Source organism: Xyrauchen texanus, chromosome 20 (genome assembly GCF_025860055.1).
Source record: "Xyrauchen texanus isolate HMW12.3.18 chromosome 20, RBS_HiC_50CHRs, whole genome shotgun sequence".
Classification (NCBI taxonomy): domain Eukaryota; kingdom Metazoa; phylum Chordata; class Actinopteri; order Cypriniformes; family Catostomidae; genus Xyrauchen; species Xyrauchen texanus.
In genome coordinates, this window is record NC_068295.1 from 30879190 (window position 1) to 30906201 (window position 27012).

The following is a 27012-nucleotide window of genomic DNA, read 5'->3' on the forward strand; positions in this document are numbered from 1 at the left end:
TACATGCGGGTGTGTCACTTTTTACTTTTATGAACGTGGAAGATGTTAAAACTTTAAATTATCTTAAAGTCTTTAATTTGCACATTTAAAATTAACATTTACATCTATTATCTTGTCTGGAACCAGGTACAGTCACTTTTAGTCAGTCAATTGTTGTTTTAAGAAGCCATGGTTAACATCCGGGAGACGCGAGCTTGATCCCGCCCACTACGTGTTTCTATTGGACGAGAGAGTCTTCTTATCATCCGTAACAAATCCAATTCGTTTCCCCCCCTGTCAATCACAGATATCATAATAGGCGGACTCTTTCTTTTCATTATCGGTATTCTGTTTTAATGGGCCCTTTAAGCCGGTTTACATGGGAACAAAAGCAATTAGTCGTGGCTCGAATGAATAAAGAAACAGGTTGTCTTGTACCTCATAATCTTAAAAGGAGAAGGTGAAGGAAGACACTCAACAAGCTGGGAATCAACGACATTTGTGAAGAGTTCGTTGGGCTGCCGCTGCTCATCTGCTAAAGCCATTAAAACGGAATTTAAACCCCTTTTATCGAAAGGTTCTGTCAGGGTACCGTACAGAGATGATCGCTTTTACCTTGTAAGGTAACTAGTTTGTTTTTGGGGTGTGTTGTGGCCGGGACATCAGCCAGTTCTCGTGCTGATCCAGGTGTCCCTCCCTACAGATCTCTCCTGATGCTGTCAAGGTAAGATGACAACGAAACAGAAAAGACAACGCTGGTCGGTTGGGACTTTGGATACTTTATTTAAACAATTTATTGATCGACTGCTGAGTAGAGTAATTAAAAAACGCGTAAAAACGACATGTGTACTGTTAAGACTAGTTATGTATACACATATGTAACCTTCATTCAACATAATCAGCAACTTTAACATAATTCACGTGCATTTTCAGTTTATTTGAGCCTTACTCAGTACATTATGTACTTCCATAAAACTGCTGCAAACTTATGTGCTAATTTGATATAAAATAGCTTAATGGCTCAGTGCTGCACCTGAATATAAAATGGTTGTATTGTTTAATATAAGGCTAACATGAGTATTAACCCACACCTCTTTAATATTCTTCTTCTGAGTAGTGTAACAAAAAATTTACAAAAGTTGCAAAAAATATATAATCTATAACTGCTTAATTACCAAATGTGTATATGATTATTAAAGACCCTAGATATACTTCCATAAATCATATTTGATTATTTCATATCTATATAAATATACTATTACAGGATGTATATATATCTTTGTTTATTACAAGACAAATAAGTTTATACAAATAAATAGCATATCACGTTGGTTTTCTTTGTGACAGTGGTGAGTTATTAGTACCACATATGTGCGTGTACACATGCCATTTCTTCCTCGAGGTGACTGTTGTTTCAGTGATTGTCATGATTTATATTTCACAATGAAACAACATGGAAGTAAACTATAGCAAGTGTATCACATGAACAGTATAATATGTCTATTGTTATTTTGGTGTATTAGTGAAATTATGTAAATTGTTTTAGACACAACATGTGCCTGAGATAATACATATGTGTAGCTTATATGCGTAGATGTTATGTGGTAGTTGTGTTGTGTGTAGCTCAATATATATTTGACAGCCAGTTGTGTAAAATTTCAGCATGGAACTAATGAATCCTGCTCATCATTTGTTGCATTGTCTCTTTAATATGAAAAATAAATCATCAAAATATATCAGAATATATTCAATTCTATAATTTTTTTTAATTGTCTTGATTTAAAAAAAATTATTTGACACTATCTGGCATTTTGTAGATTAATTTGTGATAGATATACGTACGAGTATGTAATAATGTTTGTTGAAACACCCATGCATTTAAGGGTTAATATTAATGATTTGAGTAATGTGTAATATTACTTGCCTAGCTACTTAATTTTACTTAAAAAAAAAAAAATTTGAATTGTAAATAAACTGAGACCTTTGCACACTAATAAGTGTTACAATAGTTTGAATCATCTGCAATCTCTTTAAAATGATTAAATTATTATTATTTTTCAAAAATTATAATGGACTGAAAAGGTTATGGAAAAGACTTGGAAATTAATTGGTGAAAAAGTGTCGGAACAACATTGATTTGAGGATATTTTGATGTATAATGCGCTATATCCTTCCTATTCTCCACAGCCTCAATCTTCATGCATGATGTGTTTGGTCTGTGCCAGAGGTGGGATCACAACCCTCTTTCCCCTACCTTGGGCAGGGTTCGTTGTTATCTCTTCCTGAGCCCTGGCCTCCCCATGCAGAAATGACTGACAAAAGAAACCCACCATTTTTTAATGATGACAATGTAGACATGGTGCACTACAAGCTGCCCTTCAACGAGACCATGGAGCTGTTCATAGAGACCCTGACAGGCACCTGCTTCCAGCTGCGTGTCTCATCCTTTGAAAAGGTCGTCTCAGTCAAGGCCAAGATTCAGAGACTGGAGGGTAAGTGTCCTCTTTTGACTGCTGCATTACTGTACACAACAACAAAGAATAGTCCCGCTAATGCTTAGGACAGCTAACAGTTCGGGTGGGAAGGCTTTAGTGACAGGGCGACTCATGACTGGTCACTTGCCCAGTCCAAAGAAGCCGTAAACATACCTGCACGCCCGGATCGGAACAGAACGATTTGGCAACTGTAACCGTTCAGGCAGATGGTGGAAAACACCTATAGCTCATTAGATAGTAGCAGGTTGTAGATACTGTAGAGCTATTTTAACCCTTAAATGCATACCTCAGCTTTTTACTGACCTGCGACCTCATTCCACCTCCTTTACCTCATAAATGTTTTGGAGTTATGTCCCCACTTCTTTAGTATTCCTAAACCTTTCTCATCAATCGTCTAACAAAAAAAAAAATCTTTATATACAGTGTGTATATATATATATATATACACACACGTATATATTTGGCTGTCAAACATATCTCAGGTCACTACAGACCCTAAGAACTTATATATATATATATATATATATATATATATATATATATATATATATATATATATATATATATATGTGTATGTCTCACAATATATATTTCCACTTCTATAAATTTCTATCTATGAAGTTTACTATCACAAAATGAGTGCCATATTCATACAAATTACTGCCTTATCATCTGGTGTTTAGTTATCAGAAAATGCATGTATGCATACATATTATACATGCTATTTGTCATTTCAGTGGTTCACATGATTTACATTAGACATTGCTATTTGACAAAGAAGCAACATGGAAGTAAACTACAGCAAGTGCAACACATAAACAGGATTATATGGCTACATTTACATTTGGTTGTACTACAAAAATTATGTAAGTCATGTCTATTTAGACTCAAAAAGTAACTGAGAAAATACATGTGGCTGTGTGTAGATTATGTGTTGTGTGTAGCTCAATATGCGTTTGACAGCCAGTTGTGTCTTAAAAGTCAGAGTGGAAGTAATGGATCCCATTCTATCATTGGTTGCATCCTCTCTTTGATATATGAAAATGAAAGCACTAAAATATAACAGAATATATTCTATTCTATTATTTTCTAGTTGTCTTAAAAATGTTTTGAAAATGTAACACTATCTAGATATTTTGTAGATCTATTTGTGATAGATATACGTGCTGGTTCGCTAAAGACCCAAGGTATGTAATAATGTTTGGCGAAACACCCATGCATTTAAGGGTAATCATTCTTAATAATCATTCTTCTCATGTGACACAATAAAGTCCACCTGTAGTTTTGAGGATAGGTTTCATTCCCAGTGGCCTATGTCTGAATTTTCATTCTGATGTATGTATTTTGAAGAAACCAAGTCATTTGACATGTCATTGGTTACTGACTAGAGTAGTCAGAGTAATTGCGGTTGTTTAACAGATCCACTTATGGAGTTACACGTGTTTCATCAGTTTAACACATGAGTAATCAAAGAAGGAGAAGAGAATGAATAGCTTCTCTCCCTCACTCTATAAGCTGTCATTGTAATTACTCAGTAACTAAACTTGCTGCTCTTTCTCTCTCAATAAAGCATTCCCTGAATCACATGGATTGGTTGAATGGTTGAATGGTAAACTACACTCACCTAAAGGATTATTAGGAACACCATACTAATACTGTGTTTGACCCCCTTTCGCCTTCAGAACTGCCTTAATTCTACGTGGCATTGATTCAACAAGGTGCTGAAAGCATTCTTTAGAAATGTTGGCCCATATTGATAGGATAGCATCTTGCAGTTGATGGAGATTTGTGGGATGCACATCCAGGGCACGAAGCTCCCGTTCCACCACATCCCAAAGACGCTCTATTGGGTTGAGATCTGGTGACTGTGGGGGCCATTTTAGTACAGTGAACTCATTGTCATGTTCAAGAAACCAATTTGAAATGATTCGAGCTTTGTGACATGGTGCATTATCCTGCTGGAAGTAGCCATCAGAGGATGGGTACATGGTGGCCATAAAGGGATGGACATGGTCAGAAACAATGCTCAGGTAGGCCGTGGCATTTAAATGATGCCCAATTGGCACTAAGGGGCCTAAAGTGTGCCAAGAAAACATCCCCCACACCATTACACCACCACCACCAGCCTGCACAGTGGTAACAAGGCATGATGGATCCATGTTCTCATTCTGTTTACGCCAAATTCTGACTCTACCATCTGAATGTCTCAACAGAAATCGAGACTCATCAGACCAGGCAACATTTTTCCAGTCTTCAACTGTCCAATTTTGGTGAGCTCTTGCAAATTGTAGCCTCTTTTTCCTATTTGTAGTGGAGATGAGTGGTACCGGTGGGGTCTTCTGCTGTTGTAGCCCATCCGCCTCAAGGTTGTGCGTGTTGTGGCTTCACAAATGCTTTGCTGCATACCTCGGTTGTAACGAGTGGTTATTTCAGGCAAAGTTGCTCTTCTATTAGCTTGAATCAGTCGGCCCATTCTCCTCTGACCTCTAGCATCAACAAGGCATTTTCGCCCACGGGACTGCCACATACTGGATGTTTTTCCCTTTTCACACCATTCTTTGTAAACCCTAGAAATGGTTGTGTGTGAAAATCCCAGTAACTGAGCAGATTGTGAAATACTCAGACCAGCCCGTCTGGCACCAACAACCATGCCACGCTCAAAATTGCTTAAATCACCTTTCTTTCCCATTCTGACATTCAGTTTGGAGTTCAGGAGATTGTCTTGACCAGGACCACACCCCTAAATGCATTGAAACAACTGCCATGTGATTGGTTGATTAGATAATTGCATTAATGAGAAATTGAACAGGTATTCCTAATAATCCTTTAGGTGAGTGTATATGTCCCATTTAGAGGAGGTAAATATAGCCTGTCTCTCAGGACCTGCACGTGAGCAAAACTTGACTTGACTGAGCAGCGTGCTACATTAGTTTAAAACATTAGTTTAAAAAAAGAGGGGAAATTATCAGTCCATGCGGTTGTTCTGTACAGAACACGCACCCTTAAACATGCCAGTCTCAATGGTGCCTTGAGCACAGACTGTGTTCCTTTGAGGATCATTAGCTTTGATGTGTTAGACAGCACTGGTTTCTCCAGATTCACCATGTGTGGTGCTCTGGCAGGAGTTAGCTTTAATAAAGGTGAGTTTATTTGCCATTCCACCCTGTGGATTACGGGCTTGGAATGGACTTGTTTTAGTTCTGCTATGTGCTTTTTGTGGCCAATCTTAGATGTCCTAATGCACTTTGTGTCTGGGGCTGAAATGGCTGCCCCTTCCACTGCATGTTGTCTAGAAATCAGGCATGGCTTGTTAAATTGGCCATTTTATGGTCTTGTACAGACTGGCTGTGGAAAGCATTGAGACTGATATGTTATGTATTACATATAGAGAAAATATGTATTTGGCCACACTTACAAATTTATAAACTTTTTTTTACATTATACAACAAAACCAGGTGGCATTAAGGCGACGTCCACACAAATCCGGTATGCTGTTATGGAGAGTGATTTCGAAAGTCTCCAGAAGGAATGGGCCGGTCGATCCTAAAATATTGATACTTTTGATACTGGTGTTGTATTAAGAATATTGATCCTCACATAAAAATATTACTATTTAACAATTAATAATAATTGTTTACCATGAAAATGAATGCATATCATAAGCTTCAAAGTAGAAAAAGATAAGTAGGCCATATTAATAAATAGTTGTGTAGGACAGGAACTAATTGTTCTTCCACTCATGTTAATGCGCAGAAGGGCTGAAAGACACAAGACGTGACTTAACATAACATTTATTTTATTGGGTTTGTTTGTAGGTGTACTAAAACATTGGTAATGTTATGTAATTGTTGTTTATTAATTATACCCTTGTGAAAATTAACCATGGCTTTACTATACTGCTATTTAAGTAACCATGACTGTAGTAACTATGACTGTAACCATATTTTTTTTAAACCTATGGTTTTAATACAATTATCAATGTTTTTTTTTATAGTAATATTCTATTAACCATGATTTTAGTAACCATGGCCAGTTTTGTGGTTACTATGGTTTTACTACAAATACCGTGGTTAAACTATGGTTACTGTCACCATAATATAGATATAAAGTAGAGGTAGACCGATATATCGGTTTTACTAATTAATCAGTGCAGATAGTTGCTTTTTTGGAACTAACGGTTATCGGCTAAAACATTTTTCATCAATAAACCTCCATCCATCTTCAACCGCTTATCCGAAGTCGGGTCGCGGGGGCAGCTGCTCCAGCAGGGGGCCCCAAACTTCCCTATCCCGAGCCACATTAACCAGCTCTGACTGGGCGACCCCGAGGCGTTCCCAGGCCAGTGTGGAGATGTAATCTCGCCACCTAGTCCTGGGTCTTCCCCGAGGCCTCCTCCCAGCTGGACGTGCCTGAAACACCTCCCTAGGGAGGCGGCCAGGGGGCATCCTTACCAGATGCCCAAACCACCTCAACTGACTCCTTTCAACGCAAAGGAGCAGCGGCTCTACTCCGAGCTCCTCACGGATGACTGAGCTCCTCACCCTATCTCTAAGGGAGAAGCCCGCCACCCTTCTGAGGAAGCCCATTTCGGCCGCTTGTACTCGCTGACCTAGTTCTTTCGGTCATGACCCAACCTTCATGACCATAGGTGAGGGTAGGAACAAAAATTGACCGGTAGATCGAGAGCTTTGCCTTTCGGCTCAGCTCTCTTTTCGTGCCAACGGTGCGATAGAGCGAGTGCAATACCGCCCCTGCTGCCCCGACTCTCCGGCCAACCTCCCACTCCATTGTCCCCTCACTCGTGAACAAGACCCCGAGGTACTTGAACTCCTTCACTTGGGGAAAAACTTCATTCCCTAGTACGCACTCCATCGGTTTCCTGCTGAGAACCATGGCCTCAGATTTAGAGGTGCTAATCCTCATCCCAGCTGCTTCACACTCGACTGCCAAGCGATCCAGTGAGAGCTGAAGGTCACGGACCGATGATGACATGAAGACAACATCATCTGCAAAAAGCAGCGATGAGATCCCCAGCCCACCGAACCGCACACCTTCCCCACCCCGACTACGCCTCGATATCCTGTCCATGAATATCACAAACAGGATTGGTGACAAAGCGCAGCCTTGGCGGAGACCAACCCCACATGGAATGAACTCGACTTTGTGCCGAGGACCCGGACACAGCCCTCGCTTTGGGCGTACAGGGATTGGATACGCCCTAAGAAGGGACCCCCCACCCCGTACTCCCGCAGCACCTCCCACAGTCTCTCCGGGGGACCCGGTCATACGCCTTCTCCAGATCCACAAAACACATGTAGACCGGATAGGCATACTCCCAGGCCCCCTCCAGGATCCTTGCGAGAGTAAAGATCTGGTCCGTCGTTCCATGGCCAGGGCGAAAACCGCATTGTTCCTCTTCAATCTGAGGTTCGACAATCGGCCGAACCCTCCTCTCCAGCACCTTGGAGTAAACTTTACCAGGGAGGCTGAGAAGTGTGATACCCCTGTAGTTGGCACACACTCTCTGATCCCCCTTTTGAAGAGGGAACCACCACCCCGTTCTGCCACTCCTTAGGCACTGTCCCAGATTTCCACGCTAATGTTGAAGAGGCGTGTCATCCATGACACCCCTCCACATCCAGAGCTTTCAGCATTTCTGGTCGGATCTCATCAATCCCGGGGCTTTGCCACTGCGGAGTTGTTTGACTACCTCAGTGACCTCCCCAGGGAAATAGAATCTGATCCCCCATCATCCTCCGGCTCTGCCTCTACCATAGAGGGCGTGTTGGGATTTAGGAGTTCTTCAAAGTGTTCCTTCCACCGCCCAATAACCTCCTCGGTTGAGGTCAACAGCGTCCCATCTTTGCTGTATACAGCTTGAATGGTTCCCGTTTCCCCTCCTAAGGTGGCGGACGGTTTTCCAGAAGCACTTTGGTGCGGACCGAAAGTCCTTCTCCATGGCTTCTCGAACTTTTCCCACACCCACTGCTTTGCCTCCCTCACGGCCGAGGCCGCAGCCCTTCGGGCCTGTCGGTACCTTGCAACTGCCTCCGGAGACCTCCGGGACAACAAATCCCGGAAGGCCTCTTTCTTCAGTCGGACGGCTTCCCTGACCACTATTGTCCACCACGGTGTTCAAGGGTTACCACCCCTTGCGGCACCTAAAACCTTGAGGCCGCAGCTCTCCACCGCGGCTTCGGCAATGGAAGCTTTGAACATTGCCCACTCCGGTTCAATGTCCCCAACCTCCACAGGGATGCCTGAAAAGCTCCGCCGGAGGTGTGAGTTGAAGATCTCGCGGACAGGGAACTCCTCCAAACGTTCCCAGTTCACCGGCACTACTCGCTTGGGCTTCCCAGGTCTGTCCAGAGTCTTTCCCCACCCCTGACCCAACTCACCACCAGATGGTGATCGGTTGACAGCTCTGCCCCTCTCTTTACCCGAGTGTCCAAAACATATGGCCTCAGATCCGGCGACACGATTACAAAATCGATCATCGACCTTCGGCCTAGGGTGCTCTGGTACCACGTACACTTATGAGCATCCTTATGTTCGAACATGGTGTTTGTTATAGATAATCCATGACTAGCACAGAAATCCAATAACAAACATCCACTTGAGTTCAGATCAGGAGGCCGTTCCTCCCAATCACGCCTTTCCAGGTGTCCCTGTCATTTCCCACGTGTGCGTTGAAGTCACCCAGCATCACTATGGAGTCCCCTACTGGGGCCCTATTCAGGACTCCATTCAGGGTCTCCAAGAAGGCCGAATACTCTGAACTGCTGTTCGGTGCATATGCACAGACAACAGTCAGAGTTTTCCCCACAACCCGTAGGCGTAGGGAGGCGACCCTCTAGTCCACGGGGTAAACTCCAACGTAGTGGCTCAGCCGGGGACTCATGAGTATCCCCACACCCGCCCGTCAGCCTCACACCCTGGGAAACTCCAGAGAAGAATAGAGTCCCATCCCTATCCAGGAGTACGGATCCAGAGCCAAAACTGTGCATTGATGTAAGCCCCACCAGATCCAACTGGTAGCGCTCCACCTCCCTCACTAGTTCCGGCTCCTTCCCCCCCAGTGAGGTGACATTCCACGTCCCCAGAGCAAGCCTTTGCTGCCCGGGTCTGGTCCGTCGAGGCCCACGGCCTTCACTGCCGCCCATATGGCAGCGCACCCGACTCCTGCGATTCCTCCAATGGGTGGTGGGCCCAAGGGATGTAGAGGGGGGTTCCACGTTGCTTCTTCGGGCTGTGCCCGGCCGGGCTCCGTGACAAGCCCGGCCACCAGGCGCTCGCCGACGAGCCCTCCATCTGGGCCTGGCTCCAGACAGGGGCCCCGGGCTTCCTCCGGGCAGGGTAACTCCTCCTCTTGCCGTTTTATCCATGAGTCATTTTGAACCATTCTTAGTCTGGCCCCTCACCTGAGACCACTTTGCCTTGGGAGACCCTACCAGGAGCACATGGCTCCAGACAACACAACCCTCAGGATCATAAGGGCACACAAACCTCTCCACCACGATAAGGTGCTGGTTCCTGGAGAGGCAATAAACCTAATATTTTTAAATATATATATTTGTATTTAGACCCCTTCATTTTTTCATATTTGGTTATGTTGCAGCCTTATGCTAAACTGCTTTAACCCTCTGGGATCTGAGGGTTTTTTGGGCCCTGGAGAAGTTTTGACATGCCTTGATATTTGTGCTTTTTCAGTTGCTTAAAAAAATATTAATGGCTAAAGTCTGATAACACTGTATTCAGCACAAACTGGGCTACAATAATATGTGAGCAACATGTGTGTACATTTTGTAGTTTTGAGAAAATAAAGTTTATGCATGGTTTTTGAAAATAGTAATTGAAATAAGGCCATATAACACAAACTAAACATTTGTCCACAAGCCTTTTGAGAACTAGATCTTGTAGCCTAGAGTTTTTGCTACAAAACGATGTGAAAACCATCCTGATCATTCATTCATACAAAACAATATTGTTATTTAACTTTTGTAAGACACTATTAGTGTTAGAAAGGTCATATCCGAGGAGGCGTGAACGATCATGAATATTGATTTTAATTCACACCTGAGGAGACAAAAGACCCCTCCCCTGGGCATATCAATGAGGAATGTGACAAAGAGAATGAATGTGGGGAGACTTAATGATCAAAATCAAGTTTTAAGTTAAAAGAAGTAATCTGACTATACATTTTCTTTACGCAAAGACTTTACTTAATTTTAGACCTACACTAGCGTTTAAAAGAAGTCTCTTCTGCACACCAAGGCTGCATTTATTTGATCCAAAATACAGTAAAAACAGTGATATTTTGAACTATATTTACAATTTAAAAGAACAGTTTTCTATTTGAATGTATTGTAAAATGCAATTTGTGATCAAAGCTGAATTTTGTATGTCTACTAATGTAAGTAAAAATAAATGTCTTACTCGTCCGAAATTGTATCCTCGGCTGGATCAAGTCTCTCTTCAAAATACAAATGTTCATCGAAGTCCCGCTCTTCTTCTAAGGAAAATGTTAAATCTTCGTCAGTATCCAGAAGTTTCCTTGCCTGCGATCTTTCAAACGTGCAGAAAAGTGAATGAACTTTGTTTTTAAGGCACAGTTGGGGCGTTTACCATTTGCATTGATCGCCTCAGCACATTTCCATGTGAATATTGCCCTCTGCCTGTGGCACATTAGAGATAAATTAGCTGAGCCAGGAAAAACTATACATCGCTTTATTTCATACAGATTACATTGCAGGAGAATATTTGTTTTAAATTTGAACTGTTTTATTTAAAAGTAGAAATCTTAAGCTTTCTTTAGACATATGTTTCATGTTTGTGTGATAAGTATTCGTGGAGTTTCAGTTCATTTTTTTGACAAAATATGCTCGCGAACACAGAGACAGCTGAAAGCTCACCCTTTTTATTTTCTTTATTTTACAAAAGCACAAGGTTTTGTTGTTATTGTGAGTGTACACAAATAAAAGAAGAGCCCTTATAGTCTCTAATGATGTCTTAAACTTATCTGTATGCCCCAAAATGATGGAGAATTTTATGTTGTTTCGGCGTGTCCGTCAACCCCAGAGAGTTAAATTATAATTTTTTCACATCAATCTACAATACATACCCCATAATCACTAGGGATGCACCGAAATGAAAATTCTGGGCCGAAACCGAAAATCCAGGATGCACTTGGCCGAAAACCGAAACCGAAATTTTTACCTATTTAAAAAAAAAAAATGTTGTGTATAATTGTATTAATTTTATACTTTTTCATTAATTTCATGAATTTAATTAATCTGAATTGAAAAACTACAAACCAATAAAATAAATCACACTTTTATTGAAAGTAGCACACCAAAATTGGACAAAAAATATATTAAAACTATATTATATATTATTCTTCTTTCAGTTCTGTAAAAATCTAATTTTACAGATTTTATTAACAATTATCCAAATAATGTAAAGTTTTAGAAAACTATTATATGCAAAACAAGAGTCAAGAAATGAACTTAGCTAACATCTTTCAAAAAGTTTAAATATGCAACAGTAATTTTAATTAAAACAACAGGCAGAACACAGAATAGCAGAGGGCCTCTATTCCACTGATCTATATAAAACTATAATATATAATTATATATATAGATCAGTGGAACACAGAATGGCAGAGGGCCTCTATTCCACTGATCTATATAAAACTATAATATATAATTATATATATAGATCAGTGCTCTATTCTGTTTATGTAAACGTATGTACACTTTAAGTGAAAATGATTGTGCAAAACAACAGTGCAAAACAGCAGTAATTGAACTAAATCCAACCTCAACTGTAAACGACAGATGTATCCTCAAGTGAAGAACAAGTGTAATGTAATTGCTATACACATCATATTGGACCGCTTTCTATTTCACTACAAGTGACAGGTTTCTCTTCAAGAACAAAAGTTGCTTAAACGTTCTGACAGTCTCTCCTGTCAGAAAGCTCATCAAGAACATGAGATGCTGCACTGAACAGTCTCTCACTCTCTGTGCTGGTGCTTGGGCAGATAAATACCTGTGCGCAATCCGCGCAAGCAAAGGAAAGCGGTCTTTGTTTATGCGCCCGTAGTCAAGGGGATTGTCGCTTCTGGCGTAGTTCAGATAAATACGTCTCAAGTTGTGGTGTAGCTGCGCTAGTTGTGGCATTTTCCTGTAGAATCTCTTGCTGTATTCTGTATATATATATATCTTGAAAGTTCTGCTGAATAAACACTGCAGATCGCAAATTTGATGTCCTTATCAGAAACTTTGAAGAATTTCCACACCGCTGACATGATCGGCCTTTGTTTGGTAGCGCTGTGATAAGGGCTAGATCGATCCAGATTGAAATCTGGGCACTGAGGGGCGGGGCGAGGAGGTATATATTTTCGGCTCATTTTTTCGGCCTATTTTCTCTTTCGGCCGAAAACCGAAAGTGCCATTTTCGGCCGAAAATTTTCGGCGGCCGAAATTTCGGTGCATCCCTAATAATCACAAAGCAAATTCAATTGAGTGGACATGAATATGTTCGGACTAGGCCGAATGTTCACCTTCCAACAGGACAATGACCCTAAACACACAGCCAAGACAACGCAAGTGTGGCTTAGGGACAACTCTGAATGTCCTTGAGTGGCCCAGCCAGAGCCCAGTCTTGAATCCAATCAAACATCTCTGGAGACCTGAAAATGGCTGTTCACCGATGGTTCCCATCCAGCCTGACAGAGCTTGAAAGAATGGCAGAAAATCCCCAAATCCAGGTGTGCAAAAGTTGTCGCATCATACCCAAAAAGACTTGAGGCTGTAATCACTGTCAAAGGTACTTAAACTAAGTACTGAGTTAAGGGTCTGAGTTCTTATGTGATATTTCAGTTTTTTCTTTTTAATAAATTTACGAAGTTATAAAAAATCTGGTTTTTGCTTTTGCTTTATGGGGTATGGAGTGTAGATTAATGTGAATTAAAAAAAATAAAAAAATAAAATCATTTTAGCATAAGGCGGCAACATAACAAAAAATATGAAGAAAATTAAGGGGTCTGAATACTTTCTGAATGCAATGTATTCTGTGTATACAAAACTCTTCATCTGTTGAATACACTGATCAGCCACAACATTAAAACCACCTACCTAATATTGTTTAGGTCCCCCTCGTTCTGCCAAAACAGCACCAAACCTCATCTCAGAATACCATTCTGAGATGCAAATTTTCTCACCACAATTTTACAGAGCGGTTATCTGAGTTACTGTAGACTTTATCAGTTCGAACCAGTCTGGCCATTCTCTGTTGACCTCTCTCATCAACAAGGCATTTCCATCCACAGAACTGCCCCTCACTGAATGTTTTTTGTTTTTGGCACAATTTTGAGTAAATTCTAGAGACTGTTGTGCTTGAAAATCCCAGGAGATCATCAGTTACAGAAATACTCAAACCAGCCTGTCTGGTACCAACAATCATGCCATGGTCCAAATCATTGAAATCACATTTTTTTCCCCATTCTGATTGTTGATGTGAACATTAACTTAAGCGCCTGACCCATATCTGCATGATTTTATGCACTGCTGCCACACGATTGGCTGATTAGATAATCAGTATTTCTGAAACTGTTGATCTCCTGGGATTTTCAAGCACAACAATCCCTAGAATTTACTCCGAATGGTGCCAAAAACAAAAAACATCCAGTGAGCTGCAGTTCTGTGAATGGAAATGACTTGTCGGTGAGAGAGGTCAACAGAGAATGGCCAGACTATTTTGACAAGTCTACAGTAACTCAGTTAACTAATCTGTACAATTGTGGTGAGAAGAATATCATGTCAGAATGCTGTTCTGAGATGCGTGCGGGTTGGCACTGTTATGGCAGCACAAGGGCAACCTACACAATATTAGGCAGGTGGTTTTAATATTGTGGCTGATCAGTGTAGATAAGTTTTAAAAACCGTCCTTTTGTAATTACTAAAATGTATAGCATTGAAACGGAGTGAATTCCCTGTTGTTTCTCAGGCATGTTTTTAGTTAAATGTCCTATGCTATGCACCAAATCAGATTTTTTCTGGTTATTATTTGGACTTTGGTTGCACATTAAACTGCTTTTGGGATTTTTATACATTTTGGACACTTGTAGCCTCAATGTCTGTGTGCATCAAAAAATATCTTCTTTATTTACTTACATGGACGTTTGTAAACACACTTCATACAGTGGCCCCACAAAGTATTCAGACACTACTGTCACAACTGACTACAAGTCTGTGTACGTTTAAAGGGCATGACTAGGCATGTCTCTTAATAATGGGCAAGCTACTCATCCACAATTTGCAATACACCACACACACACACACACACACACACACACACACACACACACACACACACACACACACACACACACACACACACACACACACACTGTTATGTCACTCTGCTCACTGATCCTGTCTAGAAAACTACCCCTCTGGGATTGGATACCAGTTTTGTGTTGCATGGGTGAGTACTGGTGTCGTATTACTCTTTACACCCAATAAAGGCACATCTACTCACTAATCATGGGCCAGTGTAAGCATTTGAAGCTTTCTAAGTGTGTTACACAATAGGCATAGAAAAGCTAAAAAAATGATCAACATAATTCTAGAGTCACCAGAATAACCTTTGAAATGGTTATAGATTGATATTATAGAAAATATTTTTTGGTTTTAAAGGGTTTGTTGGGTCATTACAGTATCTCTTCTGACCGTTTTGATATAGGCAAACTAGATCTTGGAGATGACATGATTCTTCTTTTATTTGGTATACACAGGGGGGCAGATCTGAGTCATTGTTGCCCTGCTGCTGGCTGATTGATAGTGTAGTACATCAGGGGTGAATTTATTTTCATATTCACTGAATTGATTCTTTTGAACTGTTATATTTCATAAATTAATGGCTCAAAACACCAATTTAATGGCTCATTTGAGTCATCAAACAAAAGTGTCAAAGTGATAAATAAGTGGCTTAACAGTTAAATATTTATCTTTTAAAATATTTCTGTCTGGCTGGGAAATAGGAAGAAGAGGGTGGAGCAAAGTAGCAGGAAGATATCTTTAATTGGTTAGATCAGGGATGGGCAACTTTGAAGGGGGTGAGGGCCAACATTTTTTCTCCATTCTACCAAGGGGCCGGATTACAAATCCACACTCTAACAATGTTCACACCTTTACTCAATTTCCTCATTATTGTGGGTAATCTATGCACAATGTTCTTTTAAAGATTTTGTTACCTATATTAACATTTGTATTTATAAAAACAAATATAATTATTTTGTAACTTGCATTTTTACTAAAAGCTTTTACCCGTGCATCAGAGAACATTCTCAACAGTCAGTCTAGAATCCCACAGTGATCAGCAGGTCTGCTGAGAACAAGCGACCTCTTCTGGTCAATAGTTGTATTAACATCATATATTCAATGCAGTGTTTACATAATCCCTTTTTCAAAGAAATAAAATTAATCCTCTGTCTTGTCCGATGGGCCGTATTCAACGATACAGAGTGCCACCAGTTGCCCATCCCTGGGTTAGATGTAATGATACAAACTTCTCGGAAGTCGGAAAGTCAGAATTTGCAGCTTCCTACTTTGAAAAGTGCAGTGGATATCCACAATGGTAAATGGTCTGCACTTATATAGCACTTTTTTTTTAACCTTAGAGGTTACCAAAGTGCTTTACACTGTGTCTCACCCATTCACACAAACATTCACACTCATACACCAATGGTGGTAGAGCTGCCATGCAAGGCGCTAGCCTGCCATTGGGACAACTTGGGGTTCAGTGTCCCGCCCCACATGACTCCACTTCGGCACGTGGAGTCATGTGGGGCGGGAATCGAACCGCCAGCTCTGCGATTGGCAGCCGACTCGCTCTACCACCTGAGCCACAGCTGCCCCAATTCCAATTTCACCAAGATGCAGGAGTGTGATGTCACACAAACATATTGTCACACTGAATATTCACAAATATTGATCAGCATTTAATTTTTCAGATAATATAAACTTATATAAACATTACAATTAAATGTGTTTAGCAAACTTTACAATACGGCGATCGGAGCTATGAAGTAGGAATATCCCACATCCGACTTTGAATGGAATGCCCCAGAAGAACAAGTTGTGAACTTTCCCCTCATTAGACAGTAAGCCAACAGCATTAGCTATTTCACTCGTTTTGTTTTTCCTCATTGGTTGAACTTCTTTTCATTCTGTCCCACTCACCATTCATGAATTCAATGTATTCTTATTTGTTGTCAAATTGTACGATTTTTACAATCAAATATAAAGACATTCTATTAAAATTCTTGTGTAAAATAAATGAACATTCTATTCCACATTGTATCCCATATATTTAATATTTTGGGGATATGCATATCCATGCATCATGCTTCAATATTATTTAAGAGTATGGATTATTAACCTGTGAACATTTAATATATTGTGTGGGTTAGAGTTAGGGTTAGGTGGAGGTATGGTGGATTTTGTATCTCCTCCATGATACCTAAAGGTTTCCATATGAGCAATGTAATATAACAATATGAAATACATAAAGTACTGACACATCTTTGAAATCTGTTTCTCTGGAAGATAATCAAAAATCTTTTGTAAGTGCTCAAAGGTGTGAAAATTATGAATGTCACTGAACATTGATTTTTATTTCTCATAAAATGGCAATGGCTGGGGATTATTTTCTTTGCTCTTTCTGTTTGCCTCCAATGATTACAGTTCAGAAACATTCCATTTGATGAGACAATAACTGCAATCAGATGTCCACATCATGTTCCAGTTGTCCTGCAATAGCTCTTTTGTTTGTGCCTCTTTAGTGTGATGAAGTACATTAAAGATGAAATAATTGGTTAATCTCGCCCTGGTCTGTATGGTTGAATGTTTATTATAGACTAATGACATTGTTTTGGTCACAGGCATTCCTGTCTCTCAGCAACATTTGATTTGGAATGGCATGGAACTTGAAGATGAGTACTGCTTGCATGATTACAGGTAAGTTGTTTCCAGACAGTTTTTGTTATTAAAAAAGTAAAATAAGCTCAATTGGTCCATGTTCCACTGAACATGACAACGGCACTGAGCTCTGCATGGACCTTAGCGCCAGTACCGCCATCTTTTTAACTGTTGTTTAAAGTGTTTTCAATCATCCTGCTGACGGAACATTGAAAAAACATCTTTAAAATGTTTTTAATTTTCACAAAAACATGAGTTGTGGAAAATAAGATGTGATAGGAGCTTTATACAGCTTAATATATTGCCTGCCATTGAATAGTCTGTGGGTCTCATTCATGAAACATGAGCTGAATTCATTTTTGTGTAAAATGTTCGTAAAGCCGGTCTTACGTACATTTTCTGATTCAAGTTTTCGTATTTTCAAAACGTTAGTCTGTATGAAAAACATTTACACTTGCTCCTGACATGTGTAAATCATGCGTAAGACATCCGAATGTGTTGGGTTCTTTCAGACAAACTGCCATGTCTACATTTTGATAGAAGTAAAATTAAGAAAAGAAAAAAAAAGTAATGGAAAAAATTATTAATAATTACATTTGTGAAGTTAACCTGAATAAACTGTAAAATAACATGAATAATAAAAAAATATTTTATTTAGAAACGTTTCTCTACTGCTTGAATTTATTTTTTCAAAGTATAGTTTTTTTTCCCCCAACTCTGCCTATTTCCAACATAAGTTTTTGACATGCATTTGATTTTTGGGTGTTTTTTGTTTTTGGCACAATTTTGAGTAAATTCTAGAGACTGTTGTGCTTGAAAATCCCATGAGATCATTAGTTACAGAAATACTCAAACCAGCCTGTGTGGCACCAACAACCATGCCATGGTCCAAATCACTGAGATCAAATTTTTTTCCCCATTCTGATGGTTGATGTGAACATTAACTGAAGCTCCTGACATATCTGCATGATTTTATAGAAATAATAATAATGATAATAATAATGCCCTCTAACGTGACTGGCTGCACTGTTTTTGTTTTTTATTTGATATAAGATCAAATAATATATAGATTGATATATAATCTATTATTTAGATTTCATAATTTAGTATAGGCATCGGTAAATCACGTTCAGTTGACGTATGGTCAGTGGTGAAACCATAAATTAACACATCATACACATATAGCTTCGTAGAGCTTTTAAATCTGCAATATCTTACAGCGTTTCAGTCAAAGTACTTTTTCAGGCATTCTATCAATTTCTTTGAAGATTGTTCTTGTTGCAAGTTAAAAAGAACCTCTGATGACAGCAAAGATGATTGTAAGTTCCTCACTTTCATTTTAGATGTGAGTGTTTGCTAAATCAATATCAATATAAGAGAATGCACTACATAAAAAAAAAAAAAAACTTTTATTACTGTTTGCATATATGTTAAAAGCTTCCTATTCTCATTTACTAGCGAGTCTAAAGCCTTCCTTATATGCCGTTTTCATGGGCGTGGTTTATGATAATTGTGAATGAACGTGCACTCGCACTCTATTACAAATGTCTGCAATTCACTAACATACACAAGTTGTACTAAGAATTCTGCAGAATACCAAGCATTTGTGAATCTTGCGGAAAGTTTTCAGGAAGCTCAATTTTACACGGAATTTACGCTCAATTCTTTTGTTTACGAAATTTTCATGAATGATATCCCTCACAGCCTCGTTTTCAATCACATCAAAAATCAAATGGCACTGCAGCGCTACTGTGAATAAGGTCTACAATAAGGAATTGTTCACCCCAGAAATGAACATAATATCATCATTTAATCACACTTATGTATGGTTTTCTTTCCACAAACTTTTTGACTTTCTTCTGTAGAACACAAATGGACATATTTTGAAGAATGTCCAAGCTGCACAAGAACTATGGCGGAGGGGAATGCACTATAACAGATGAATCATATGGACACATTTTTTGTTCTTTTTATGGATCTTGGCAGTTCATACTCACATTATACTTTCATTGTATGGAAAAAGCAGAATATACTTTCATTGTATGGAAAACCGTTTTCCATACAATGAATATATAATGTGACTATGCCTTGTCAAAATCCAAAAAAGTAGTCCATATGAGTCTATATGGATGTTCTACAGTATATTCTCCCCTGCCATAGCTCTTGAACAGCTTGAACATTCTTCCAAATATCTCTTTTTATGTTTCACAGAAGAGAGGAAGTCATTCAAAAGGGTTTGGACTATAATGATGGTTAATAAATTATGACAGAATTTACATTATTATGTGATCTAGCCCTTTAAAAGCAGCCACTTCTGTCAAGCAGGCTGGCTCAGTCTGGAGGTGACAGATGGTGGATTTTTCATAAATTCTTGTCAATGTTCCACACGGAGGCTTTCTAGGAAGATATTGTGTGACTGGGTAGCACACATTGTGCTTCAGATATTAAGTGAAGAAATGTGGGAATATATTTGAGTTTGTGGGAACTCTTATATGAGGCAGAATTACAGACTTGTAATGCTGCTGCCTGCTTTGAGTTTTGACGTGGTTGTGTTTTCAGCATCTCTGAGGGCTGCACTCTCAAGCTGGTCCTCGCCATGAGGGGAGGGCCTGTAAACACCAGACGAGGTGCGTTTCCACCAATGACTAAACACAACTAATGCTATTGCAGGAGGGGAGACTGGGGGAAGTTTGAACCTTTTTTTTTTACATTTTCCTTCATAACTTTCAGAATACTTTAAATCTTATATGTCTATCTAAGAAACATGTATATGTGGAAACCGCAGTAGTATCATTAAAATATTTGCATTAAAAAAATAACAAGATCATAATATTAAAATTAAAGCTGAAGTGTGAATTTTTTTGGTATTAAAAATCTTTCCTCTACCCAGATTAATATGCAGAGACAACTTTAATAAGCCATTTGTAGGTTCATTTTCACGAAAACTGGACACTCTGTGTCTCTGTGGCGCTATAAAAATTCCTCTGTTTTTTTTGAGTGACCCATCCAGCCCGACACAACAACATTGACTCAACCAATAGTGCGAGTTTGGGGTGGGACTATCTGTTTGTTCGATCAACTGCAAACAGGGGGCATATTAGGAAAGCTGTTTAAAAACAATGTTTATTTTTGCAGTTCTGTTCAGTGGTGCTAGTGGGGTAGAAATTACACCCTTTAGCTTTAATACAAAAAGTTAGAATGTATCTCAAATTAGAACTGAATTGTTTGTTCCTTTATATGATACTTATTCTTTTAGCTGTCAGGAATAATGTGTTTAAAGCAAACGTGTTATTCAGATGCATATTCTTATTATTGTTATGAGCAAAATCTTGTAATTTTTACTAATTTATATTGATCAGCAGACGAGTCAAGAACAGTCTTTACATTTAATGAATTCATGTTAATCAGTCATGCAGTTTTTTATTTCCATAACAAGTTTTACAATTAGCCCAGACCTCACAGCCATGATCAGTCTTGTATGGTAGCTACTAGTGAAAGTGTGAGCATCTGCCTACCATTCTTGTTTACTTTCAACAACAACCTAGTGATGAAATGGGAATAAGTAGATATAAGGCATCAGATTTTAGACAGCAGAAGAAAAATACTGGACATTCAAAACTTCAAAATGAAAAGCATTTCTTACAAAGTAAAACAATAACACTTATTTTTTTAGTGTTCTACTGAGCACTGATTGCTGAATAAGTGTCATCACGAAAGCATGTATGTAAATTAAGAACTTCTGTGCATTACTGTTGCTTGCAGTCTTCCCTTGTGGACTGCAAGAGCTCAATGGCTTCGAAATGTGATGCCAGTAAAAACATCGCTCATTACAATTCTGGGAAGTGTGCAGGCACTCAGTTAGTTAACAGTGTGATATTGATTAGTATGACCCGCATCCTGTTTCCTCTGGTTACCTGCAGTGACAGTGACTGATGACTCTGTGAGGGAGATCTCCGACTGCCTCAACACAGGAAGAGAGGAGATGTGGGAAAAATCGCTGCCTAATAAACAGGTCACTTTCCTGGTGTACCGAGAGGGGGATCAGTTCAATTTCTTCCGAGTTGTGGACAAAGGAAATGGAACGCTTACACCTGTGTCTGAATCATTGAGGTCAGTTCAAAGTATAGAAGTTACGTGTAAATAGAAACAACTCTGTCCACACTGTGCTCTGATTCCCCATTACAGATAAAAGCAGATCTAGCAGAATGACAGTTTTCATATTTTTGGTGTGCATTTTCACTGATGTTAAGGCAGATGCACAAACTGGAAAACTAAAAGGGATAGTTCACCCAAAACTTTAAATTCTGTCATTATTTACTCACCCACATGTCATTCCTAACCCATAGGCTGTTATATCTTTCAGTGGAATACAAAAGTGTCTTTTTCATACAGTACAATATCAATTCATAGTTACCATAAAGGTCAAGCTTTATATATATATATATATATATATATATATATATATATATATATATATATATATATATATATATATTTTAGTTGTCATATTTAGATTTCATGCAATATAGTATGTGAGATTGTATATTTTATTTTCACATTTTGCTTTTGATCCTTCTAATCACATTTTAGCTTGTGAACAAATTTCACATTCTATCAATGCGTATGATACATCTATCAATGTATATGATTTCTATGATCGTGTTTAATAATGATACAAGCTGTTATCACTGTTTGAAATGTGTGATTGAGCCTTTTAATTATTTATGAATTTACACATTTATTACACTTACTACATTTTGTAACATGTTTGTTTATATGCACTTGTTTGATTTACATTGAGTTTACATTGATATGAATAACAAGCGCTAAATTGGTCTTGTCTCTTTAAGAGAATGGCTTTCCCAAGCAACTGTTTACGGTTGAATGAGTGCAGCGCATATTAACGAGAGAGAAGTTGCCCCATCTGTGCAATGTATGATTAGAAATAATGTTTATCTTTTATCTTATTGACCAACAACTGACTGTAAATAACAGAACGGATTTTAAAAGAGACATGAAATGAAAATGAGGTGCCTGGGTCTCGTCTTTGGATACAAAATACACAGAACGAAGCAAAAGGAAACTTACTTGTATAATGTGTATTGACTAGCTTGAAGAAATATTTATTGTACAAGAGTATCACAAATTCAAATCTACAAGCTCTCGAGTTTTGCAACACTTTGAACTTCTAAAAGACATCCAACATGCATATTAGTGTTAGGCTTATTTTAGATGTTGTGAAAAAGAACGTGGAAAACTTGAACCAAAGTCAAATAGTTGACGTCGTTAAATGCTATGTAATTCCAGGCTCAACTAAAGTGATGAAGACAGTGCACAAGAGCTCCGGACCCACTGCAGCCAAATAACGTCCATTTCCTAAAGGGCGGGCACTCACTAGACACAACATGCTGTAAAAGATTAGGCTGCCTACCTAATCGGCAGTGTTTTATTCATTATAAATCAGAATTTTTATATTTCAGTCGCATAGCATGAAATTTAGTCGCATATGCGAGTGATTTACTCGCTATGTAGAGGGCTGCTTTTGTGCTAAATTACAAGCCACCAGAGGTGGGTAGAGTAGCCAAAAATTGTACTCAGAATCACCCTGAAAATGTCAATCTCATTACATAGCAAAGCCCGCGTTAGAATTCGAGCCAAAATTTACCTCAGCGTGCTGCCTGAAGTTGGAGCTGTGACTTTAATCTTGTCTTGGTGTTAAATGAAGGCATTGCATGACGAAACTATTATTTTTTTTCACTGTGTGGAGCGAAGAAAGTTTCACTTTGAAGAGTTTGATGCTGCTGCACTGATGACTTGAGTGACAGTCTCATCACTCAAGTGGGAGCATCTCATTGCACGCAGCTGTGAACTTCTGCTCTCGTAAAAGTCCCTTTCAATAATCTCTCAATAAATTACACATTCATTCAAATGAAACCCAGTAATGTAATGACAGTAACGCCACACATTGTAAAGAAGTAAAGGTCAAAATAAATCATTAGAAATATTTACATGAGTGAGAGTAAAAATACCTACTTTTAGACCTACTCTAAAAGTAAAATTTTCCCCAAAACGTTACTCAAGTAAATGTAACGGATTAAATGTAATGCGTTACTACCCACCTCTGCAAACCACATAATAAATTTATGTGATTAACCGACAGGAACTTAAGTCGTTATTCACTGAAAATCTTGCCCGCCACTGTAGCTCTCAAATAAAATGTAGTGCTATGTCAAATATCAAAACATTAAAAAAAAACCATGTCAGGATTGATGTCAATGATGTTTGGTGTTTGGTCACAACATACAAGAGAACCAATGAAATTTTATGTCATGGGCATGCACCAATATTTATTTGGGCAATGGTGGAAAGGAACATTTTCAGAACATTAAAACACTTTTTGTGTTTTAGAAAAAAAATTAAACACACAGTTTTAAAAAGACATAAGGGTGAGTAAAAATGAAAGATTTTCAATTTTGGGTAAATATCATCTTTAAAATATAATTTAATGATGGTCTTTGCCATATACAGTACTAGGAAATCTATTTTTGTAGGCCAGCTACAGAATATTTGCCACAGAACATGAAACTGATAAGAGCTTCCTTGTTTTGTTTCAAATTATCTTTAATGATTGTTAGGGGTAGAGGGAAATTTAGTGTTGTAATCAGCTGTTTTTGTTTCATTAACCTTAGGTCATCCTGACAATCAGTTAGACCAAACCGCTATTGAACCTTTGAGTTTTCGGCACAGATTAGAGACTTTTCACTGAACACTACTCTTTATATATTTATATTATGTGTAAAGGCCCAAAATTACATTTATTTAGAACAGCACTATTAAACTGAGATAATGGAAGAGTTTGTGCTTGCATGTGTTTATTTCAGCAGTGGCTCTGTGCACAATGTGTACACAGAAGTGGAGGAGGATTCAGAGGCCTCATCTTTACAACAACAGATGCTGGAAAACTCCATCACAATGAACAAGATGAAGCTGCTCAAGGCTAAGATGGAGAATATGAACCTTAACAAAAAGGTACAACATCAGGCAGAGCATACGCATGCTCTTTTTAACTGTTGCGTGAAACAACAGTTCAAACCAAATCCACATCTTATCGCTCATGGCATAAAGCTCCTTACTCTCAAACACATCTGATTAGATTTGTCAGTGAGTGTCACCCATCCTGCGCTACATCTGAATAACTGGTGCTGTATTAACTACAAGCTCAGCAGATTGGCACATGGAGTTAATTATTAACACTCAACTATGCATTGATGTCTTGATCCATTTCATATCTCTATTTGCAGAAAATCATTGTTGTTACTGTTATCCTCTTCTCCATAGCTGTTAAGTTTGAATGCATGCACTGTTGAATGCACCCCTAATCATAGATGTAGTCTTGTCAGATTTGTCTCCATTTATTTTCCTTATTTACATAATATTATTTCTGATTGTTTTCTTTTGTGTTTGTCAGCCCAAGAAGACTGCTAAGTTAAAAGTCAGACCTCCAGTAGCTCCACGGCCTTGCAATGGTTTGCCTGGCTCTGCCCGACTCCACCAAATGTATCGGGTCCTTCCTCAGATAGGCCACACCTCTTTAACACATCTGCCTCCAATCGGTGATCAGCAGCAACCAGCAGCCTTCTCCCCTGCTGCTGACTCCTCCCGCCTATCATTTACTTCTCTCTCAAGTTCCACTTCCTCAAGCCGAGCTCATCCTTCCTCTGCAACATCCAGCATGTATATGCTACAGGCTGAGGAACCATGGGACAATCCAGTGCCACGGAAGATCAGACTCCCTCCCAAAGTGTCCAGGTTGGATATAAGAGGGTCTAAAGTTATGAGGGACTGTGTGTACCCACCTGTATCTCTTCTATCCAGCCCAGGAGTTCAAGATGAGGTAGATCTCCAAAGTGACAGACTGACAGTAGCAGAGAACTCAACCGTTATTGAGCCTCATAAACATGTTCCATTCAGTCTTCCTGAGCCCTTGAGTCTAGATGTGTCTGTTCAGCATGAACGAAGTAGGAACTCTATTGGGACTGTGGCAGAACCCAAGAAAGCAGCTCCTCTTCTTTCACAAGCCGTCAACTCAAACCTAATCGGCACATGGGCCCAACCTGACAGACATGTAATGAGCTCCCTGCACCTCCCATCTGACCCTCTCCTGCCTCCTCACATACCACAGCACTTTGAGTTTCCGGGTTCCCCGTTGCAGCCCAGTCCAGCCCCTGCCCTCCTCAGAACCGGCAGCAGCCCTCCTCATCCTATCAGCTCCCCCTCACGGACCACATGTGTACAAGGGGCCAAAGTTGATCCATGTGACAAGCGCTCAGAGGTGATCTCCAAAAGCGAGGCCCAGGACATTACCAAGATGGCCAATAAAGCCTCAGCGAAGCCACTGGGCTCAGTGAACAATGCAGAATTCCTGGCCTCACTGGCAGGAACTGGTGGTCAGGAGGCCATGGCAGGGCCCTTTGCGCTGGGCAGGTTATATGGTACAGCCGCCCCCCTACCAACCAACATCCATCTGTTGCAGGAAGACCTGCTGAGGAAGATCTCCCCCCTTCACAGAACAGCTGCATACACGGTAAGTTGCAGCCGTGGCCTCTACTGTTGCTTTTACACATCTCCCCTTTTATTTAGTATCAAAAAGCTGACATTTATTTTATATCAGTGGGCTATACGGAGAAACACTATTTGCTTTAACTCAATATGACATGATATGAATGCTGTCGTGCAAATTATTACTAGTATTAGAGGATGTAACCTGTCAAAAAAAAGAAACATGGTGCATACTAGTAGGCCTGTCATGATTATTAAATAATTGTCTGATCGCGATTATTTAATGGAACTGAATTTATTTAGGACAACCGTTATGTTATTGCATTATGTGGGCATGAACTCCACCCATCTCACTAAGCCACACTGTGGGCCGCACTCAGAGCAGGTTCTGAAGAGCGCATGAAGATGAACTGCTTATGGAGGGCTCTGATGCTTGCGCTGTCTATGGACGCTCGTTCCAACCTCCCGCCAGAATATAAGCAAGGATTTTGACAGTGAATGCAAAGTGCTCCTGTTTCACTTTCATTTAATGTTTGGGTAATTGCTGATGTTCTTGGTCATTGAACACATATAGAGTAGGGTCCTATTTGTAGAGCTGCCGCTAAGCACAGCGCTATGCCATAAGTCATACACTCAAAGTCAATTGGCATGGCCAGGAAGTTTTTAAATTTTTGTGAAAGCATGTGCTATGTTTAGACACAAGTGGTGTTAGGTGAAATTGTGCGCGCAAAGCGCTAATGGGCGTGGTCAAATGCAATTTAGTTCAGAGGTTCTTCTCCGGTTATTCCACCATCTGCGTTCTATTATATAGTCTGTCAAACACCAGCGATATAAACAAAGACAGCACATTTATAAGAACTTGGTAGAGTAAATGTTTGAATGAATTAGAAGAAGAGAAATATGGATTCACAATCTTTTGTGCATTAACTACATCCCTGCTGAATGTCAGGCATATTACTATGACAGTGACATGATCCTTTTATATGCATGGAAAA

At 39.5% G+C, this 27012-nt stretch overlaps 1 protein-coding gene across 1 annotated transcript in view; it reads left to right on the forward strand.

Moving 5' to 3' along the window:
• The first annotated feature begins 287 nt into the window (after window positions 1-287).
• LOC127660774 (AN1-type zinc finger protein 4-like) overlaps window positions 288-27012 on the forward strand; it is a 32957-nt gene continuing 6232 nt past the window's right edge. Inside the window, exons 1-7 of the mRNA XM_052151189.1 lie at window positions 288-703; window positions 2167-2471; window positions 17422-17497; window positions 20018-20085; window positions 21379-21568; window positions 24340-24487; window positions 24927-26042. Coding sequence (XP_052007149.1) covers window positions 2288-2471; window positions 17422-17497; window positions 20018-20085; window positions 21379-21568; window positions 24340-24487; window positions 24927-26042 — 1782 coding nt within the window. The 5' untranslated portion in view covers window positions 288-703; window positions 2167-2287. The remainder of the gene's footprint in view (window positions 704-2166; window positions 2472-17421; window positions 17498-20017; window positions 20086-21378; window positions 21569-24339; window positions 24488-24926; window positions 26043-27012) is intronic.